The sequence below is a fragment of the Apis mellifera genome, linkage group LG13 (assembly GCF_003254395.2).
Source record: "Apis mellifera strain DH4 linkage group LG13, Amel_HAv3.1, whole genome shotgun sequence".
Lineage (NCBI taxonomy): Eukaryota > Metazoa > Arthropoda > Insecta > Hymenoptera > Apidae > Apis > Apis mellifera.
Window position 1 is genome coordinate 10,612,168 of NC_037650.1, and position 18,207 is coordinate 10,630,374.

The 18,207-nt window shown below is 30.6% G+C and overlaps 1 protein-coding gene across 5 annotated transcripts in view; it reads left to right on the forward strand.

Annotated features, from left to right (window-relative positions):
- The window catches only part of LOC412934 (potassium voltage-gated channel protein Shaw), a 58,490-nt gene that overhangs the window by 12,265 nt on the left and 28,018 nt on the right, over positions 1–18,207 (forward strand). For all 5 annotated transcript variants that reach the window (XM_006565010.3, XM_006565006.3, XM_006565008.3 and 2 more), the window contains exon 2: positions 13,792–14,179. In XM_006565010.3, the coding sequence (XP_006565073.2) occupies positions 13,853–14,179 (327 nt within the window). In that variant the 5' untranslated portion in view covers positions 13,792–13,852. The remainder of the gene's footprint in view (positions 1–13,791; positions 14,180–18,207) is intronic.

An 18,207-nucleotide genomic window follows, 5' to 3' on the forward strand; every position in this document is an offset into this window, starting at 1 on the left:
TGTTTAGAAAAAGTGCATCGATGGCAATGGTCTTTATTTTGATTAATGAAATTTTGTTTGAGCTAAGATATGTGTATTCGAATTCAATAAAACTGCAAGAACATTCTTTCCAACCTAATATTTTTTTCTCGTTGATATTTAAGAGGAATTATTCGAAAAAAATTATTAAATAATCATTGCCGATTTCTATGTCGATTCATTTCAAAATTTTATTTTCATTTTCTTATCGATTCTTTTTTTTTTACTTTTTCGAATAATGAAGATGAATTCTAGAGAAAGTTTTTTATTCGTAAAATATTTTTATATTTTACACAACTGATTTTTAATGATTTCAATTGACGGTTTTTTATTATTTTTTATTATATCAAATTCAGATCGCATCAGATGGCCAATTCTATGCCTACGATATTTCCAAGATTTCTTACGATTTAAACTACGCGCTGGACTGGAAACCGCGGAGAAGCTGGCGGTCATATTGATTTACGAGGCCGTTTACATATGGCAGAGACGCGGAAGATAATAAAAAAATAAAATGGAAAATAAGAGTGGAAAGTTTGGACGTGTTCCAAAATAATTTTTCGACTACCATTTATCGTGTTAATGACGTGAGGGAAAGGGAAGCGTGATAATTACTTCTTCTTTCGTTATTATTAAATTATAAAATATCAATTTCGAATAGAATTATTAATTAAGAATATTATCAGATACGTCCAATTGTCCAATTGAAATAATTAGAGAATATTTGATCGAAATATTGAACCTCGAGAAATTATTTATTTTCGATGGAACAACGGTATATCGATAAAACGTGAAAAAAGCGTAAAATTTGAATTGGACTTGCTTCAATTTGCATATAAATACCGAGAGAAAAAAAAGAAAAAAAAAAATGTTAAAACAACGGTGAACGAACGAAATTTCATCCCTGTTCGCGCATCAATGTCCGATGCTCCATCGTTTTATTAAAACCTTCGTGAATACTAACCTCAAATGTAGACCAATATGGCGTCGAGCAGTAGTAGCGCCAAAGCGAATATCAGCCTGATTTCCATAACAAACCGCGGGCAAAAGTAAATTAAAAATTCACGCGTCGTTGAAGCGTTTTATTGAAAGTTGGAAAACACGCGTGAATAAGCCAGGAATTAAAAGTGTCCAAACGAAGTTTGTACACGAATCGAAAATTTTTTTTTCTTTTTTTTTTTTTTTATAACGATCCTTTAGGAAGGAAAATAGCCCAAGGATGATTTTCTAATGGTTACGAGATATATATATATATAATTTCTTTCAAAAAGGATGAAAGCCCTCTCAAAGTAACCAAAGTCTGAGCAAGATAGTGTTAGAACAAGCCGCTTTTCAAACAGTTTTAACCCGATAGGAAAACACGAAAATACCAACCGCGTTACTCGCGGTGATTACTCTCATTAAATTGAAAAGTCGATTGGATTTTGATATATTTTAGATTCTATTTACTCGCCCGTTGATTAATCATATTGAATTCTGCTTTGAAAAGTTATTTCGGGATTCAGATATTCGAGATGAAAAGCTTTATCAATGCCATAATAAGTTTTCTTCTACTCGTCCGGCGATGCGTAACTTATACTACTTGCTCGATTATAATTGATCTGTACTACTTTCAATCGCCGTTTTCAACGCCTCCTCAAAAGTTTCTCTCGTTATTTCAAACGAATCTTCGAAATAGATTCCATTAGTTTACAGAGATATTCGTTACAGTTTAATAATATTTAATATTTATTTTCATAATCGTGATTGAAGAGAATGAGTTTATTATTAGTTGTTCTTCCTTTCTTTATTTCAGTCTGCATATATACATTTTGTACTACTTTATCGTAACCGATAGTTTCGAGTCGCGAAATTTTAACAAATAAAATTAGCTCCGTTATGCAAGGGAACCCAGATGGTTAAATTTGAAACAAATTTTTCTCCCAAGTTGCTTCGGGAAAAACGTAGCTTGTTTTAACGTAATTTCCGAGATAATCAGCAATTCACAGGCGTTCCCTCGGTTCCTTAAAGAATTCAACTGGGTTCATCCAGTAAAAGGAAAATCGTGAAAATAGGTCGTTTCCAAGCTGGAAAATATGAAAGGAATCGCGCGATTATCTACCGAGGGTAAAACACTCGCCGTATATTTGTAATAAACAACGAGAAATTACTTTCCAGACGACACATTGATTCTGACTACTGAATTCTGTATATATATATATATATATAGTAAACAGAAAGTAAACAAGTTTAAGAAAAGACAAGAGATTAACCAGAGAAATCTGGCAATGTTTCGAGAGTTAATTATAAAATTTATTTTGTAAATTCGAACAATGGCAGATAATTAATATAAATCTTTTTTTTTCAATTTTATAAGTATAAATAAAATGTTTGTCGATTTAAGAAAATTGAATTTTTAATATGGAATAGAGAGGAGATGAGATAAAGATACACAGTGATTAGGAAACTGGAACATAATATATGCAGATTGTTGTTGAAGATTAAATTAGTTTCTGTAGTGATATAAATTGCAGATTATCTTCTAATTGGTTCCATCCACTCGTCTGAGTGTAACTAATCTGTGCTACTAGTCTAATTATACTCATCTTATTTCACTTGTCTGATCACAACTTGCCTCTACTACTAATCTAATTATATCCATCTTATTTCGTCCGATCGCAACTCCCTTATTCTACTTGTCCGCCGGTAAGTGGTAATCCTATTATATTTGTCTGTCTTTCTTATTCTATTTACCCCCGTCACCGTGTTATTTCGCTCGTCTCGGCCACGATTTGCCCTCCTCTCTATTTTCTTCTTATTATAATCGAACTTTATTTATTTATCCGATCATTTCTGATTATCGATGATTAAAAATAAAATGAACAACTATTACTGTTAAAGTTAAATTGAACATACAAATTCGTAATTTTATATCAATATAATTTTTATATTATCTGTTAAAATTGAATTTTATATATATATATATACACACATACATTTAAGAGAAGCAATGCCTTTTTTTTACGCATTTGTTAATGGAGTTTAAAGAGTCTCCGGGGAGAAAACGATTAAGGAAGGGGGGGGGGGGAATCGTGAAAAATGGACCACCAAGAGGGCGACACGGAAATGTTTTATAGCCCCTCGAGCTTAAGAGTTTCCTGGCAAGCGCACGCGCTGTGATTTGTATTATTGGCGAAGAAAAAGTTTTAAATTGATGAAAAATGTGGAAAGTTTGCCCCTATTTGCAATCAGTGCTCATACGAGTCGATAGTTTCAATCTAATCGTCTATTACCAATATATTTCGAGTCGAATCACGAAGGGAAGAAACGCACATTTCCTTATGTGATATATTTTGTAAAATTTTGATACGATATAGAGAATAATGAAAATGGAAGGAAGATGGGGAAAAATTTCATTAGGCAAAATTAAATAGTTTTGAATGTAGCGTGGTATGCGTGTATTGCGGAAGTGGATAACGTGTACTGGTATTTCGAAAATGGAGATTTTACCAACGTTTCGAGATGTACAGTGTTGAAAAAATAATGTTCCATTTAAGAAAATAAACACGAAATGTTAATGTGTATTATTCACCGCACGCAAATGCTCCTCTTTCAAGTCAATCCAAAGTTAGTAGAAACCAAAGCGAAATTGGTATTTCAACAATAATGACTTATTGTAACTTAATTATCTGGATGAGAATTAAAATAATCTGTTAAACTCGGCTGATCAAAATCAAAAAAAGTTAAAATTCAAAGTTTTTGATATTTTAAATTATGAAAATTTTTCTGTTATTACTTTATTTATCAACAAGAGCTTAAGGAGTAGGATATCGATTAATTAAAATATTTTATTAATTATGTACATTAATATTCCATTAAATTTATCAAAATTGAAAAAATTAAAAATTCAAAGTTTTTGATATTTCAAATTATGAAAAATTTTCTACTATTATATTATTTTATCAACAAAAAGTTGAGAAGAATCATATATCGTTTAGTTAAAGTATTTTATCAATATTAATTAAAAAAAGTTAAAATTCAAAATTTTTGATATTTTAGATTATGAAAATTTTTCTACTATTATATTATTTTATCAACAAAAAGTTGAGAAGAGGCATATATAAAATATTCTATCAACTATATATTATTTATATATTAATATTCTATTAAATTTAGCTGATAAAAATCAAAAAAAGTTAAAATTCAAAATTTTTGATATTTCAAATTATGAAAAATTTTCTACTTTTACATTATTTTATCAACAAGAGCTTGAAAAGCAGCGTATATCGATTAATTAAAATATTCTATCAACTATACATTATCTATATATTAACATTATATTAAACTCGGCTAATAAAAATCAAAAAAAGTTAAAATTCAAAATTTTTGATATTTCAAATTATGAAAATTTTTCTGCTATTATTTTATCACAACGAAGGCTTGAAAAACGCGTATCAATTAATTAAAATATTCTATCAACTACACATTATCTACATATTAATATCCTATTAAACTCGACTGATAAAAATCGAAAAAGTTAAAAAATTCAAAATTATTGACGAAAAATTGTTCCACTGTTATATATACATTTTATGAACGAGAAGTTGAGGAGAAATGCGGTTGCGCATTTCGTTTAATTCGCAAATTGAATACAGAGCAGGGTGTGTATACTTTAGGCGTGGACTAATTGTGAATTGCTGTTCGTACAAGGTTTAAGCACACGCTCTAGATAGAAAATTGGTGATATGCGGCGTTATGTATAGACACTGACCTTAATACCGCTATACGTTAAATAGATAAGGATATACATGGAGGAATGCTGCTTATGCATGTGCATACGTGCATATAACGTTGCTTATATGCGGATCATTTAAATTTATCCACACCGCAATAAGACGTGACAACAACGTTTCGCGCAACGATATTCTTTCGAGTAATAAAATAAATTTAATTCAAGCGAAAAGAAAAAAAAAAAGAAAGAAATTTTACGAAGGATATACTTTCATCCATCCCTCTATTTTCTCCGTTTAATTTCCTTCTTTCTTTACTCGAAATTTTTCCTCGCCACGTGCTTAAGAAATCATCACGTAGATCGGAGAATTGATACATTAATCACGCTTGAACTGGAATTGGAATGTCACTTCAATAGCTCCTTTGCTACGGTTTCACGGAAACCTCCCAATGATCCTGTCACGTATTATCAAGCCTCTAGATAGTAATTCGGTATCGACGGAGATTCCAACACCCTCCGATATTCCATCCAACGCTTCTTCCTTCCGAAACGTTGCCTTGCCTTGCCTTGCGAGAAAATCCTTTTCCCCCGAATGAGAAATTTTAATTCACGGATGTGATAGGAAATATTTATAAGAAAATTTGATAAAAAAATATTGTATTATATTTGTCTTATTCCACGTTTAATAATTTATTCGTATCGACGTTAATTGAACGATTGCATTCGTCACAGTTGCCTTGCCTTGTGACAAAATCCTTTTCCATGAATGAGAAATTTTAATTCACGGATGTGATAGGAAATATTTATAAGAAAATTTGATAAAAAAAATATTGCATCGTATTTGTTTTATTCCGCGTTTAATAATTTATTCGTATCAATGATTAATTGAACGATTGCATTCGTCACAGTTGCTTTGCCTTGCGAGAAAATCCTTTTCCCCCGAATGAGAAATTTTAATTCGCGGATGTGATAGGAAATATTTATAAGAAAATTTAATAAAAAAATATTGCATCGTATTTGTCTTATTCCACGTTTAATCATTTATTTATATAACGTTAATTGAACGATTGCATTCGTCACAGAAATTCGTAACTAAAGGGAGAATTGGTCGAATTCAAGCTTCGTCACATTCTTGATAAGTGTCACATATATATATATATATATATTCATTGGTTATTCCATTTGTCACGCGTTAGAATTATCAAATAATATCATTGGAGTTATATATATATAAATATATACATAATAATTTAATTCTCTAACTATTATATTAATTTATAAATAATTATATATTAATTTATAAATAATTATAAATAATTATAAATATATATTTTATATTAATAAATATATATATATAATTATATATTGATATAATATAAATATTTATAAAACTATTATTTAAAAATTTTTTCAAAAAATTATTAATTTTTAAAATTTAAATTAATTTTTTATACTAATTACAAAAACTATATAATAACAAACATGAATAATAAGCATAATAATTAACTTTTTACCTATTTTCTTTCAAATTCTAAATAAAACTAATGATATGTTTAATGTAAAATGTTTGTATAATTTTACAAGAAAGCAATATCAATATTTAATTTAAAATAATACCAATTGTTCGATATTAAAATCTGCTTCTTCTTCTTTTGTTATTCTTATTATTAAAATTCTTATAAATTAAAAAAAATTAAAGTTATAAAATTATTGTAAATTCTTATTATAAAATTTTTCGTTTTGTCAATTCAAGCTTATTAATTATTTTGAAATTAATTTAATTCCTATGGGGATTATTATTTATTTATGGACAGGATAGAAAAAACGATCTCGAAACATGTACTTCAATAAAATTATTACGAATTATTATATTTACACGATAAAGTGTTATCTCTATTTTTTTTTTAATTTACAGTTTTTCTTATTTTTACATTCTTTTTTATTTTTTTTTTTAAATATTTCAATAATTTGTAGCTCGTCTTTTCTCGCATATAAACATTTATATTACGTAACAAATACACGTTGAATTATCTCCGTGCGCAACAATTAACGTGCACGCAATGTAATATCATTTTATGCAAATTTTTCGTGATTAAGCATTAAGCATAAGCAGTTTCGCTATCAGCATGGCTGTTGGCCAAATTGGACACACTTTTTGTGCTAAATTAGTCGAGTAGGTAACTCGTGCACTCGAAGATGAGGACATTTGGACACAATGGTATAATAAAGAGTTTGTATTTTTAGTTGTCCCAGTTAAGTGCAATTGTTAAATATGCACACGTCAATATCGAAGTCACGAAAGCGTATAATTAGAAAATATTCGCGAAACTTTCAGGTTCGTGGCTCGACGATTGGGGATTGTCGTGGATAATTTTAAGAAGAAACCCGATTTAAAGACATGAAATTGAGAGAATCGCAATTAGGGGATAAACTTTCGAGGACTTGTCAATTAACACACATATATATTTTTTAATCATCATCGTTATTATTATTATTATTGTCAACAGAAAAAGAAGAAACTCTCGCTTTTATTAGAACTTGATAAAATCATTCGTTTTTGTAATATTTCAATTCTTAATAATCGTCGTACATACAAACGCATACATATATATATATATATATAGTGTTTCAAGTATATTCGTAAAGAAATTTATCCAAATATCTGGAATGAGAGCGACAGAGAAAGAGACATTATCAGCGTATCATCTAAAAAAAAAGGACAGAAAGATATTATATTCATTAAGCGAATAAAATCATTCGTTATAATATTTCAATTTTTAATAATCATCATATATATAAATGCACGATATATATATATCGTAGACTCGTAAAGAAATCTATCCGAATATTTGGAATGAGAGCGAGAGAGAGAAAGATATCATCGATATATCATCTGAAAAAAAAAAAAAGAAAGAAAGATATTATATTCATTAATATTATATTCATAATAAGCAGATAAAATCATTCGATATATATATATAATATATATATATATATATATATATATTATAATATATATATATATATATATATATATATATTATAATATATATATTATATATATATATATATATATATATAAAGAAATCTATCCGAATATCTGGAATGAGAGCGAGAGAGAGAGACGTCATCGATGTATCTAAAAAAAAAAAAAGAAAAGAAAAATATTATATTCATTAAGCGAATAAAATCACTCGTTTTTATAATATTTCAATTCTTAATCATCGTACAAATGCACGATATATATATATATATATATAGTGTTTCAGGTAGAGAAATCTATCCGAATATCTGGAATGAGAGCGAGAGGGAAAGAGAGAAAGAGTCGCTGTATCATCTAAAACAAAGAAAAAAAAAAAAAGGAAAGAAAGATATTATATTCATTAAGTAGATAAAATCATTCGTTTTTATAATATTTCAATTCTTAATAATCGTCATAAATGCACAATATATATATATATATAATTTTAGGTAGACTCGTAAAGAAATTTATCCGAATATGAGCGAGAGAGAGAGACGTCATCGATGTATCATCTAAAAAAAAAAAAAAGGAAAGAAAGATACTATATTCATTAAGCGGATAAAATCATTCGATATATATATATATATATATAAAGAAATCTATCCGAATATCTGGAATAAGAGCGAGAGAGAAAGAGAGAGAGACGTTGTCGGTGTATCATCGGCGAACGAAAACAATAGGATCGAGCGTTTAAAAAAATAAAACGCACAACTTCCTCCTCGGAGAAACTTCGCTCTTTTCTTCTCCATACATTCGGCCGGCATCCAGGCCAGAATCATTCATCCTCCTGACGTTCCATTTCAGGAGATGAATATCGATATTCCGGTTGAAACGTTGTCAGACGATGAGAGAAGAAGAAAGACGGAGGAGGGGAGGGGGTTATCTTCATTTTTCACGTATTAAACGCCTTCGAAGAATCGGCGCGACGCCGCGAAAAAATGTCGCGATTCACGGCAATTTGCGTCAACGCTCGACGAATAAAAAGGATTCCCCCCCCCCCCTCCCCTCTCCTTTCATCCCCCTTCCTTTTTATCCGCCCCCGTATCAAGGATACGGAGATGAATAGGAATTCACCACTCGCCTTGTTCCGCCACTTGTCCGATCACAATCGTGTTTACATTTCCCTTATCCTCGATTCGTGGCTGGCCCAACGTAGTTTTATTCTACTTTCGTTTCTCCTCGTACCACTTTTTCCTCGATGAAAAATCGGAAGAAAAGCGGAATAAAATCTCGTGGGAGACGAAACGGAAAGGAAAAGGCGAATCAATACGAATTTTTTCTTAATTTTAAGATGCTGTAAATTCTTGGAAACCAAAGTTGCTTCAAGTAATCACTTAATAAAGAAGGCTCGAATAATAACATTTATATTCATACTCGCTTTTCACACATTTGACAATTATTATTATTATTAGTATTATTATTATTACGTTTTAAATTATCGAAATAACTTTGTTCTTAATTCACGCAATAATTGATTAAAAATTTTGCTCTGCCCGAAAATTTGCACATTTGCTACATTCAAGACAAAGAAATATGTATCTTATATGTGTCTCTCACAAACAGAGTCAGTCGAGCTATGCATCATCCATCCGTTCGGAATCCAGAAACGCTGAATTCTATTTCTCAACAATACCAGCCTCTGACTTGCCGTCATAAATCTTCCCTTTGTCCTAACGGCAAACGTCCAACAGTTATGATCCGAAGCTCGAGCTAATAAAAAAAAAAAAGAACTGATCTCTGGAATATCAAAGTTTCTTTCCTCTTCTCTTCATTATTATACTCCTCCCTTCGTGAAAAAGATTTCTTTCTTCGTCAAAATCGATCGAAAACTCGCACAGAGAGAGAAAGAAAAAGAGAAAGAGAAAGAGAGAGGGATAATTTATAGATTAATTCCCTAGAAAAATTCCCTAAAATTTTCGAGTTTGATCGGCGAAAAAATGGCCACGGCAATTCGCATAGAAAAAGAGAAAGAGAAAGAGAAAGAAAGGGATAATTTCTAGATCCGGAAAATTCCCTAGAATTTTCGAATTTGATCGGCGAAAAAATGGCAACGGCAATTCGCACAGAGAAAGAGAGAAAGAGAAAGACAGAGAGAGAGGGATAATTTTTAGATACGGAAAATTCCCTAGAATTTTCCAGTTTGATCGGCGAAAAAGTGGCAACGGTAACTCGCACAGAGAAAGAGAGAAAGAGAGAGAGAGAGAGAGAGAGAGAGAGAGAGAGAGAGAGAGAGGGATAATTTTTAGATACGGAAAATTCTCTAGAATTTTCCAGTTTGATCGGCGAAAAAATGGCAACGGCAACTCGCACAGAAAAAGAGAAAAAGAGAAAGATAAAGAGAGAGAGAGAGAAAAAGATAATTTTTAGATTAATTCCGTAGAAAAATTCCCTAAAATTTTCGAGTTTAATCGGCGAAAAAATGGCCACGGCAATTCGCATAGAGAAAGAGAAAAAGAGAAAGAGAAAGAGAAAGAGAGGCATAAATTCTAGATCCGGAAAATTCCCTAGAATTTTCGAGTTTGATCGGCGAAAAAATGGCAACGGCAACTCGCACAGAAAAAGAAAGAAAGAGAAAGACAAAGAGAGAAAGAGAGAGAGAGAGGGAAAGGGATAATTTCTAGATCCGGAAAATTCTCTAGAATTTTCGAGTTTGATTGGCGAAAAAATGGCCACGGAAATCGTGTGACAATCGACGATCATGTGGAAGCATCATCTCATCTGATGGAAGGGAGGGGGGAAAAAAACTTGTCTCTCTCGTCGACAGTGAAAAAGCGGAGAGCATTCGTTAAAGCGACCGAAAATTAAATTCCGCGTTATTGATGACCAATGCCCCTATAAATCAAACTAACTGACAAAAAGTGCTCGCCGCCTGGTTGCGTCCATTCTCCCCCCTTCATCCTCTCATCCTCTTCTTCCCCCTTCCCCCGCTCTTCGACCCCCGTAAAGTTTCCATTTAACGGGGAAACGGGTTGGCTGCTCGATATCGTGTGAATCGGATATAACAGTGGTAAACGCAAAGTTTTCGATAAATGCGACACGCGTGTATCGCGTGTGTAACACGTGGAAATATTCAAACGGTCACACTCGTTTCGAGGTGATAAAAATTACCAGGTGTACCGAACACTTGTTTTCACTTTTTTTTTATATATAATATTTTATATATATAATATTTTTATATAATATTTTATATATATAATATATATATTTCTTTTTTATAATTTTTTTTCGTGCTACTTTTTTCTCGTCCGATTTCCTTTTTCTTTTTTTTTTTTTTTTTTTTGTAAAATCTGGAAGAAAATCGGAGAAAGGATTAAAAATAGGCGAAAAATATGTTTTAAAAAGGGGAGGGAGGAAGGAATTTTCTGATAGGAACCAATGGTGACAACGATAAAATCAGGGATTCAAATCCGTTCGGATTAGGATCCATCGGCGCAACCGTCCCATTTCGATGACTCTTGGCAACGATTCGCGATGAAATCGGCTTACACAGGGAATGGGGACGTTGAACCTCGAAGCACGAAGTATCCTTCCGGATTCGCTTCAAGGATGGGGGGAAAATGTAGAATTTGTACCGTTTTCTACGATTGTGCGATCGGAAACGGATAGCTTTTCCTGGCTCCCCCTATTCCTCCCCGTCCCTCTCGCAAACAAACCAGAGAATCTTTTGTTGCGCTGATCAATTCGACAATGCAGAAAGCTGAAAGTCTATATTGTGGAAGACGATTAACGGGGAAAAAAGGGGAGATCAGAGCAAAGAAAGTTGTAAGCGTTACTATGATCGAAAAATCCTACGCATCCAGAATCCAAACGTTCCTTAATCCTTGTATCGTTGAAGGGTCAAGATTTGTCTCGGTGTGTACAGACAAGGAGCTGTGTGTGTATGTGTGTGTGTGTGTGAAGAAATGGAAGAAAGGCTGGAGTGTCCTTGAAACACAAGAGGTATACGTTCGAAGATGTACATAGCTCGATAGACAGAAGATTTCTAGTGGCAAACAATCGCGGATTCGAGCCGTCCTGATCGATTCGTCGTTTTCTATTCGAACACGAGTGCTTGTCGTTCGAATTTCAATAACGTTTTTCAAATCGATATTCATTCAGAGACCAAGTGTTATTCGATTATTATTGTCGCAAACTACGAGATCACGAGATGTGGATAAAGATATGGGAATGGCGTGATGAAATTAACAGATGGTGTTTTAAGGACTTGGAAACAGTGGAACATTTGTATGTAAAAAAATTCGAAATAAGTATTTCGTTTTGTTTTATTGATCGTTGGTTTTGAAAGTATTTTATAAAGAGGTTAGTTAATTGATGGGGAAAATTTAATAGTCGAAGTTGCTAATAATGTTACTTTCAGAAATTATTTTAGTAATTTTGTGGTTCAAAATAGGAAATAATTATGATTTTAAACGATTGAGATTATACGAGAAGCGAATCGATTATAATTTTTTAATTACTCGAACATTTTAATAAGTAATTAATTTTAAGTAATTAATTATTCGAGAATTTTAACTAGTTACTTTTTCAACGGGTTAATAGCCATCTCTGGTTACAACTGCAATTATTGTAGAATAATTATAATAACTACGAATAAATGTTATTTCATTTTAATAATTATTTTAAGTAATTTCGAATTACTTTTTCAATTTAATTAAATGCCCAACTCTGGTTACAACTATTGTGGACAATTATAATAGCTAGGAATAAATGTTATTTTAATAATTATTTAAAGTAATTTTACTCGAGTTTACTTTTTCAATTTAATTAAATGCCCAATTCTGGTTACAACTGCAATTATTGTATAATTCTGTAATTATAATAGCTAGGAACAAATGTTATTCGAGCATTTTAATAACTGCAATTATTGTATAATTCTATAATTATAATAGCTAGGAATAAATGTTACTCAAGCATTTTAATAATTCTTTAAAGTAATTTCATTCAATTTAATTAAATGTCCAATTCTGGTTAGAACTGCAATTATTGTATAATTCTGTAATTATAATAGCTAGGAACAAATGTTATTCGAGCATTTTAATAACTACAATTATTGTATAATTCTACAATTATAATAGTTAGGAATAAATGTTACTCAAACATTTTAATAATTCCTTAAAATAATTTCATTCAAATTTCAATTAACTTTTTCAATATAATTAAATACTTAATTCTGATTACAACTACAATTATTATAGAACAATTATCATATCTACGAATAAATGTTATTCTAACATTTTAATAATTGCAATTATTGTATAATTCTACAATTATAATAGCTAGGAATGTTAGGAATAATAGTATATATGTTATAAATGTTACTCAAGCATTTTAATAATTCTTTAAAATAATTTTATTCGAATTACTTTTTCAATTTAATTAAATACTCAATTCTAGTTACAATTGCAATTATTGTAGAACAATTATAATAACTAGGAATAAATGTTACTTAAGCATTTTAATAATTCCTTAAAATAATTTTACTCAAGTTACTTTTTCAATTTAATGAAATACTCAATTACAATTGCAATTATTATTGAACAATTATAATAACTAGGAATAAATGTTATTCAAGCATTTTAATAATTGCAATTATTAAAATTATTAATTCTACAATTATAATAGCTACAAATAAATTTTATTCAAGCATTTTAATAATTCCTTAAAGTAATTTTACTCCAATTACTTTTTCAATTTAGTTAAATATTCAATTACAACTGCAATTATTATTGAACAATTATAATAGCTAGAAATAAATATTATTCAAACATTTTAATAATTCCTTAAAGTAATTTTACTCGAGTTATTTTTTCAATTTAATTAAATACTCAATTACAACTGCAATTATTACAAAACAATTGTAATATCTACGAATAAATATTACTCAATAAATAACTCAAGATTATTCGAAATTAAGTAATCACCTTTCCAATTTAATTCCCCCCCTATTCTTCTTACAACTTCTTACAATTATCGCAGAACGAGGAGAAACTAGAATCGAACGTAATAATAATATTAATCTAACGAATGTTATTGATTGCAGGCCGCGTGGGTTTCTCTGAGTCCGATTCTCCGGGACCGACGATAGCAGAGCCTCGATCAAAATGAGCATTCTAAACGCGGATTCGGAGAACCGCGTGACCCTGAACGTGGGCGGTATCCGGCACGAGACGTACAAGGCGACCCTCAAGAAGATCCCCGCGACCAGGCTGTCCAAGTTGACCGAGGCTCTGGCCAATTACGACCCGGTCTTGAACGAGTACTTCTTCGACAGGCATCCGGGTGTCTTCGCCCAGGTGCTCAATTACTATCGCACGGGGAAGCTCCATTATCCGACCGATGTGTGCGGCCCGTTGTTCGAGGAGGAGCTTGACTTTTGGGGCCTCGACTCCAATCAGGTGGAGCCCTGTTGCTGGATGACGTACACCCAGGTATACGAACGTTCGAACAATCATCTGTCGCTTCTCCTTTTCTCTTTACTTACTGCCCTTTTCACTTGTGTATCTTATCTTTAATCGTAGATCGATCTTTGTGGATGCAGATTGAATAATTTCTCTTCTCCTCTTCTTTTATTTCATTCAATCGTAAGAAAATTTTAATTTTTTGGGAAAAAAGGGGGGTCGATGTTTCTTATTCTTTGTAATTGAGACAAAGAAGGGAGATTAATTGTTATTATTATTTTTTTTTTTGCTATTGTTAGAAAGTTTCAAAGTTTGCTTATGTTTTGTTTTACATCGATTCTCCAGAGTTTTTGTTTTTAAGTTATTTTGAATCTGTTGAAAGTTAAAAGCAAAACGTGATGGTAAATATCTTTGAAAATTTTGTTTTCGATATTTTTTTTTTTTTTTTTGAAAAAATATTTCCTACGTATATAAATAAATATTGCATCAAAATTATTGCTGTACAATGTGACGAGAAAAATCTGCATCCACGAATCACACTAGTAAATACTGCATTATATTTTACGATATAATTGGAATGTGTTTGCCATGTTTGTTTATAATACCGTTTTTTTATATTCAATCTAGATGAACATAGATATATAAAAAGCATTGCACTACGCAAACGGTGCGACACAAGCATAATGTTGACTTTATTCGATGATTATAATCATTTTGTTGATTAACGATATGTACATATTCACTTGCCTTACAAAATGCATCTATCTTTCACGATATATTCTCGATATTCACAGATATTCGTTTCTCTGAATGAAATAACGATCGATGATACGCCAAATGTTAATTAAAAAATTATTAAAAAAATTATAATAAAAATTATAAAGTTCGTTTGTCAAAGTCGTTTGTATAAATCGGAAACGCAAAAGTAAATCCGTGTTCTTTTCACTCGCATTCTTTTAAATTCTCCTCGTTTCTTCCCTGTTTTAAATTGCACGGTACACGCACAATTATCGATCGATATTTCGTGGAAACTGGAGCACCGTGTACGAGACAAGAGAATTGATGTATCCACCATGTACGTGTGCAAGAATATGAAAAAAAAATCGAAAATCACCGGAACGCCTGAAAAATCGTCGCGAAAATTATTATTATTATCACCCTTTTCTTCTTTTTTCTTTTATATTTATGCAAGTGTTAATGTCAATATATATAATAATAATAATAATTGCGACGCATTTGATCCATTTAATAACAGTTGCAAGATTGTCTTGAAATTATCTCGAGTACTTTTCGCTTTTTTTCTCTTTTTGATCTTTTTCGAAATATTCTCTTTCGAATAGAAATGCTGTACGGATAAATCTGAAACGATTGATGCTCGTTTATTAAAATTTTCCACAGCGAACCCCGGCAAATTGACACATTTTCAGGGAAAAATGGAGCTCGTCGTTATTCCCACGAAAATTAATCCCGCTATTTCCACGCCGCGAGAAAAAAAAAGCTTGCAGTTCGATCGTCGCATTAGCGGGATCAAACGAGCCGATCAAATAAATTGCATTTTGTTTCCTTCCTTGCCCCGCTGTTAAGATAAATACACAGCGCTGATATGAAATCGATGGAGCCGCGTAATTAATTAATCGCCTCGAGTGGGCGAGAGATAAAATTCAATTTATCTGATCGTTTCTCCCTTTGTCGTCGCCTTCCCTCCCTTCCTCGTGATATAATATTTCTGTATAAATATTAGAAGAAGAAAAAAAATGATGAAAATTGGAGCGAAAAAAGAGCGAATTAAATAAATTAAACGTTGGAAAATTTTAATATCACTCCTAATATCACTATCTTTTATTCTCGCGAACTTGTTATACATCTTATGGATAGTCCATAAGTATCGAGGAAAATGGCGGTCATTTGCCACTTCGACAGTTCGATTCGCGTTTAAACGAAAGAGAAAGAAGATATTTGCGCGATGGTGTGTGTACAGAGAGAGAGAGAGAGAGAGAGGATTTTGATTCGTGGGGAAGATATGAGATAAAGTAGACGCGATTCTTCTCCCGTGTTTCGATAAAATTTATACAGCTACTACTCGTAGGATAAATCGTTTCTTTCGCTCGGTCGGTAATGTCTGAAAGATTTGTCTTTTCAGGGAAATGTTCGAATCGAAAAATGTCGGAATTATCGAAAAAAATGGAAGGGAAACGAAATGTCAGGGATGAGAGGAAAATATCGAAAAATTTTCTTCGAGGAAAACTTGGCCACGAGATAAAGTTGAAGAAAGGAGAATAAAAACGTTTTACGTTTTCCTTAGTTTTCGATGAATACGAAGAATGGATTTTTTATCCCGTGATGCTTTGGTCAACGAGAGTTTTTTTAATAAACGAGCGTTGGTAGCGAAAATAGCAAACGTTATTAACACGGGTCTTACATGTTTGAAATAATAAATCACGATGGCCAGGTTGCAATACGAATATGCATATACACGTACATCTCGTGACAATGGAAAATTAAGATTCTATCTCTCGGATGATAATATCGTTCGTAACGTAACGGAGGTATAAATAATGTTATCGTCAACATTGTTTCCGCATAAGAAAACATTTCTTATTTAATTAGAGCAGTGCCGTTTGTTTTGAAAAGTTTCGTTCAATCTTTAATGATATTTGTGCTTGTAAAAAGAAAAAGAAGAAAAAGAGGGAGAGTTTATTATATATCGTGTTTAAAAATTATTTCGAGAAAGTTTATCGAGAGCAACGATAAGGAAATTTTTCATTTTCGTTAAAGCGAAGGGTAGCGAATGAAACCCTGTCTAATAATAAATTTTCCACCCCTTCATATATACCATATGTAAAGTATACGTATTTTTAATATCGCACGGATATTTATACACGTAGACAATATCACACAGATATCAACACCTTATCAATTCGATAAATTCACGCTCTGGTGTCCGAAATGTCGATGCGAATATAGATATGTATATATATATATATATATATCTAGTTGCAAAGTTGAATCGAAGTGAAAACTGAAAGCGTCGATAAGTTTAACAGGAGGATAGAGACAGGAGGTTATTCAATTGGATGGATTAAGATTTTAATTTTATACTCTATAATAAATATCGAATATATACATTTTTAATTTTAATATTTAATTATTCAATATTTAATTATCCAATTTTATTAGCATTTATTATTAAATGAAAGTTAATCTTTATACAATACTTTATATACTTTATACATTTTTATATACTTTTATTTATTTTACTATTATTTTACTTTATATACTTATATAATAGTTTCAGTTAAAATTTATAATTGAGTTCTATTCTTTTTGATATTTACATAGAATATTAATAATCTGAAATTATTTAATTGTATTAAAACTAATATTTTCTTAAAAATAATTTTTTAGATGATAAAGATAATAAATATATATTTTATAGACTATTTTCACTAATATTACTAATAATTAATTTAACATTCTTCCTAATACTAATAAATTTTATTTAAATTATTGTAATCACAATTAATCTTTAAATTTACAATTTAATATTTTTCTTTTCTTAAACTATAATAATTTTTAATATCAGAAAAATTTTAATTTTCAATCTTTAAATTTACAATTTAATTCTTATTTAAGATTTAATACTTAATATCTAACTTAACTTAAATCTTTTAATTTTATAAGTCATGAAAAGATTTGATCACAAAGATTTTAAATCAAGTTAAACTTTTAATTTTCAAATCTTAATTATAAATCAATTTATATCAACTTAATCATAAAAACATTGAAATTCTGTTTATTAATCTACCTTTATGATCTGGAATATTAGTTTCATCAATAAAATTAATTATTCGGATAAAATTTACTTCTTTTCAGGATCATGAATTAACAATGATCAAATTTCTAATACAATTGTAACCAGACGTACATTTTCAATAATTTTCTTTATAGTAATACCATTTTTAATTGATTTGGAAATTGATTAATTCCACTAATACTTGGATCTCCTGATTTCCACGAATAAAAAATACATTTTGACTTTTACCTCCATCATTAATTAC